Source organism: Zophobas morio, unplaced genomic scaffold (assembly GCF_036711695.1).
Source record: "Zophobas morio isolate AGI-343-1 ecotype UQ-CSIRO unplaced genomic scaffold, CSIRO_AGI_Zmor_V1 ptg000030l, whole genome shotgun sequence".
Taxonomy (NCBI): Eukaryota; Metazoa; Arthropoda; class Insecta; order Coleoptera; family Tenebrionidae; genus Zophobas; species Zophobas morio.
Genome location: NW_026972135.1, coordinates 4,254,750 through 4,259,773, shown reverse-complemented (window position 1 = coordinate 4,259,773; position 5,024 = coordinate 4,254,750). Strand labels below are relative to the sequence as shown.

The 5,024-nt window shown below is 33.9% G+C and overlaps 1 protein-coding gene across 1 annotated transcript; it reads right to left on the bottom strand.

Annotated features, from left to right (window-relative positions):
* Positions 1-3,588: 3,588 nt before the first annotated feature.
* Positions 3,589-4,485, bottom strand: LOC135138003 (uncharacterized). Its single transcript, XM_064067812.1, has one exon. It carries the CDS (start codon positions 4,483-4,485, stop codon positions 3,589-3,591), a length of 897 nt encoding a protein of 298 aa, XP_063923882.1.
* Between the last annotated feature and the right edge of the window lie 539 nt (positions 4,486-5,024).

Here is a 5,024-nt window from a genome sequence, read left to right as displayed (position 1 = left end):
TGTCTCCTTTTCAGTGAATGATTTTATCCAATTTGCTTGAAATAAATCATCTAATATGTACTGAACTATTTGTTAAGATAAGATTGATTGTAGCAAATGATATACCTACTTTGCAAGAAAATAGAGGGTGGGTGGGCGGGGCTAGTATCTGTTAAGATAAGACTGATTTTGGCAAATGACAGACCCTCTAAGAAAATAAAGGGGGGGGGGGGCTAGTATTTGATAAGATAACACTGATTTTGGCACTTTTAACATTTTCGACCATAAATTTCATAGCTAATACTATAAAAAAAACTTCGATCGGCGCTTTTTTTTTTTACTTTTTTTACGTCGTAGATTCTATTATTAATTTTCACTCTCACTCGACAGAAGAATATAATTAGCCCCGCCCACCCACCCTGTCTCATTTTCAGTGATTGATTTTATCCAATTTGAATGAAATAAATGATCTTATAATGAACAAAAATAAAATTAGTCGTTAGAATGAGAAGAGGGGGTGGGCGGGACTAGTACTTGTTAAGATAAGATTGATTGTAGCAAATGATATACCTACTTTGCAAGAAAATAGAGGGTGGGTGGGCGGGGCTAGTATCCGCTAAGATAAGACTGATTTTGGCAAAAGACAGATCCTCTGACAAAAACAAGGGGTGGGTGGGCGGGGCCAAATATTTGATAAGATTAGACTGATTTTGGCACTTTTAACATTTTCGATCATAAATGTTATAGCTAATAGTATAACAAAAAAATTTACGATTAGGGCCCTTTTTTTACTTTTTTTACATCCTAAATTCTATTTTTAGTTTGCACTCTTCTCGTCAGAAGAACATAATTCGCCCCACCCACCCACCCTGTCTCATTTTCAGTGATTGATTTTATCCAATTTGAATGAAATAAATGATCTTATAATGAACAAAAAAAAATTAGTCGTTTGAATGAGAAGAGGGGGTGGGCGGGACTAGTACTTGTTAAGATAAGATTGACTGTAGCAAATGATATACTTTCCAAGAAAATAGAGGGTGGGTGGGCGGGGCTAGTGTCTGCTAAGATAAGACTGATTCTGGCAAAGGAAAGATCCTTTAAGAAAATAAAGGGTGGGTGGGTGGGGCTAGTCTTTGATAAGATAAGACTGATTTGGGACTTTTAACATTTTCGACCATAAATGTCATTGCTAATAGTATAAAAAAAAGTTACGATCAGCGCTTTTTTATTTTATCTAATTTGAATAAAAAAATGATCTTATACTGTAGAATGATAAAATTAGTCGTTATAATGAGATGATTATGTATTTTTAAAATTATATTTTAAAGTACACTTTGACAAAAAGATTTCGTCTACCACTTAAAGTTAAAAGAAATCGAGTGTTCAACAAAGTACTGTCAAAATTTATTGCAGCAGAAAGAAGACAAAATTTATGGTTTAAAGGAAAGATTAACATTTTAAATCGAGAAAATTTCAAAATTAATGACAAACTAGTGATTACAGGTAAATTTGGAATAAACGACGAATTGATACAAATGCAGTCGGAAAATAGAGCATATCAAATTCTACCCAGGTATAATATTACACGAAATTTTTTACGATTTAAATTTAAAAGTCTAAAATTTTAAAAATTATGAAAATTTGTTGTTTATATTCAGATGAAACGGCTTTAACACCTGAAAAGCAATAATTGTTAACTTTTACAGTGTTGCAAAAAATAGAGAAAATAAATAACGGAAACGAAAAATTGAAGAACTAGAGAACTGAAATATCGAAAAACTGAAAAATTTTAAAGTGAAAACTCGAAGAGTTGCATTTCGTAAAAATGAAGAAACAACGAAAACAAAAAATTGAAAAATTGTAAATATAAAGAAAATAAAAAAAGAGAAATTTTAAGTCGAAAAATAGCAAAATATAAATGTTGGAGAATTCAAAAGTTGTAAAATTGAAAAATTAAAAAAATTAAACTTGAAAACTGGAAAAATGCAAATCGAAAAACTGAAAAAACAAAAGAATGGAAACTTAAAGAATTGAAAAACTCAAGTCAAAAAAGCTCGAGTGTTATTTAAGTATCGTATAACTTTTCAAAAAGCAGGATTTGTTAAGCTGTACTTCAGGAGCGAGGGAAGTTCCGTGGAAATAACCTTCGACCAATTTTTTAAATTATCAATAATTTGTTTCAAATATCTTCGATACAATTTTTTCTTGTTCGGACATATTTAATTCATTGAAATTTTGGCAAGTAGTGTGGTTCAACTTTCTTTGCACCACGATCATACGAAAATAGTCTTCGTTATTGAAAGTTTACAGAATTTCTCAGACTTTATTGTTTTGAATCATTAAAACAATGTTGAAGCTCCGAAAATACGAACAATTTTGTGTTACAAATGTCAAACTGACCGATCAAACACTTATTCTTCAAACAACTAGATTTGAATTAAAGAGATATTTTTTGACTTATTTTACTAAATAACTATTTTATTTGATTTTTTAAAGTAAAAATCACAAGTTTAATAAAAACAAAGAAAAAGTAACAACAAGAGAACAAAATTATCCATAGGGGGCGTTGTAGCACGACGGAGTTTGGGGCTCCTGGTCGTGGCTGTTCTCCCACCACGACGGTGATTCTATTCTATCAGTGACTTCATTCTAGGCCTGCATCTTTCGTGCAGATGGCGCAACCGCCAGCTCGGCAAAGAACCGCGCACTCCGCTTCCGCCACGTGTTTCTGTGTTATTTACCTCAATTCCATTTAAATGTTAAATTTCTATAACTCTGTTATTAAACTACAACTGAACAAGTGTCAAAGTTTTAAAAGGAGCAATAAACAACATTTAAATTCGCCATACACTCTTGTGAAATTCGAAACAGCAAAGAATTCTTATCTGAAATTAAGATTGAATAGCAGACAATTTATATGAAAAAAAACTAGCAAAGATTTATAAAAACAAAAAAGATCTGGTGTGAAATAAAACTTGTGCAGACAAAAATATTACGTAAGGTTCGGAACTGAAGAAACTTACTGAGGCTAAAATTGCACTTTCACAGTCCTTTTTCCAGAGTGGGCCAACGTTAGATTGGTTTAACTGCCGTAAATGAAATATTAGCAGTCTTGTGTGAAGACTTAAGAAGTGTTATAATGTAACATTTAAGTATAAGCATCCAGAAACCTTATTCATAATTTGATAAACAAAATCTCATGAAATCTCCTAGTTACATTGTGTTTGAATCAGTTAACGATTAAAATCCTGACATGAACTGTGAATTTACGAACAATAAAACAAGTTTACACCACGTGTTAACGTCGATCGAAAATTCGCATATTTCCGCTTGGAAAAACCGCAAGAATTAGCCACTGGGCGAAAACTGTGACCACAAGGGGTTGTATCAAATAAAAAAAGACACCGTATTTATTTTTCATACATTGTATAGAAAAGCAGGTTCGAGTAAAATTACATTACATTTGAAATATTTATTATTATCTGAAAGTTTGACAATCAGTAGATACAAAATATTTCTGAAAATACATGAAATGACAGAGTTTGTTCCTAAAATTTTAGGAAAATATTCAGGGTATATTTTTATTTTCGCCTCGACTCTCTAAATTTGTTATTTCCAGTGCTTACGAGGAGCGAGGTTAAATTCGGCCATCACATCATCCACTATCTGTCTTATTACTGGATGATTTACCTCGGCGGCCCTACATGCATAGATGATTCCCAACGACGGATCGGTATTATCAATCCCTCCTAATCCCCACGCAGTTTGTGCTTCTTGCAATGCGTCTTGTGCACATATAGTTGGTATGAAATTTGGTGCCCGATCAGGAATATTACTGCCAAAAAAGACATATTGTTCCGCCACCGTAGGATATAAAACAAATTTCCAAAAAAATTCTGGAACAGGTAACTTTTGATCACCTGGAAGTAAATATATTGATTCCGTAAAATCCCCCTCGGTCAAAGTAAGAATATTTAACGTTCCAGTTAAAACTGTTGCAACTCCATTATTACGTCTTTGCGTTAAAAGTGCAATTCCATTTTCCAATCTCTCCCAATTTCCGGAGTTAAATCTTGTCCACTGGGGAGCAACATTGAGATAACTAAATGTTGCATCTCTTTGAAACTGATATAAAAAATCGGCGTTTGGAGCAAGATCTCCTGTATTTAAAGGATTATTGGGAATGGGATAAGTAGCAAAACCCAAACCATGAATAATATCGGTACTAGTGGCATATAAATTGTTAACATCTATTCCATTATAAAACGCGGACGATTGAAATACATCTGGAGGATCTCCATTGTTGCCTCTTCGCGCCCAAGGAGTTAATTCATGTCGAGTATATACGGGAGTCAAGACCAAGTGGTTAAAACATGTGGTAAGTACCGAAACGAAGTGATTGTTTACCATATACCCTATTTGAATAGGTGTGTAGAAATTGGCGCATCTAATATCAGGGTTAGTAGGAATAAGTTCATATAATTCAGGTCTTTGATTGGGAAGCATAGTGCAAGTAATGTTATTGTAATCATATACTTCTCCAGTTCTAGTAGTAATGTTAATCCCACCTTGACATGTCATTAATTCACCGTTTGCACTAAGATCGTCGGAGAATTCACCACCAGGGCATGCAATCCAAAACTGAGTTCCAGGGGCTAACTCAACAGTAGGGTTACCACGTGCGGCAGGTTCGAGAAAAGTAAAGTCGAATTAGAATTGTTTATGCAAGTGATCCAAAAAAATATAATAAACGAGGCAACATACCATATCAGAGCAAAGTTCATATTTTTTTTTAATAAAATTATCCTTGTAACGCGAGGCCGCTAGATGGCGCTACCAGAGTACCACCCCCATTGGCGGAACCACCCTCGTTCCTTCTTCTTCCCTGGTTCGCGGACACGGACGGTCGTGTTTTACATTGCGTTCATTTTGTATTAAAGTTTTATACATTTATTATCCGTTTTGTGAATAAAGTTTTCGTAGAAAGAAAAGTGTTTTCCTGGTCGTGGCGAAAAGTAATCGTCGCGTAACATCCTTAAAATAGA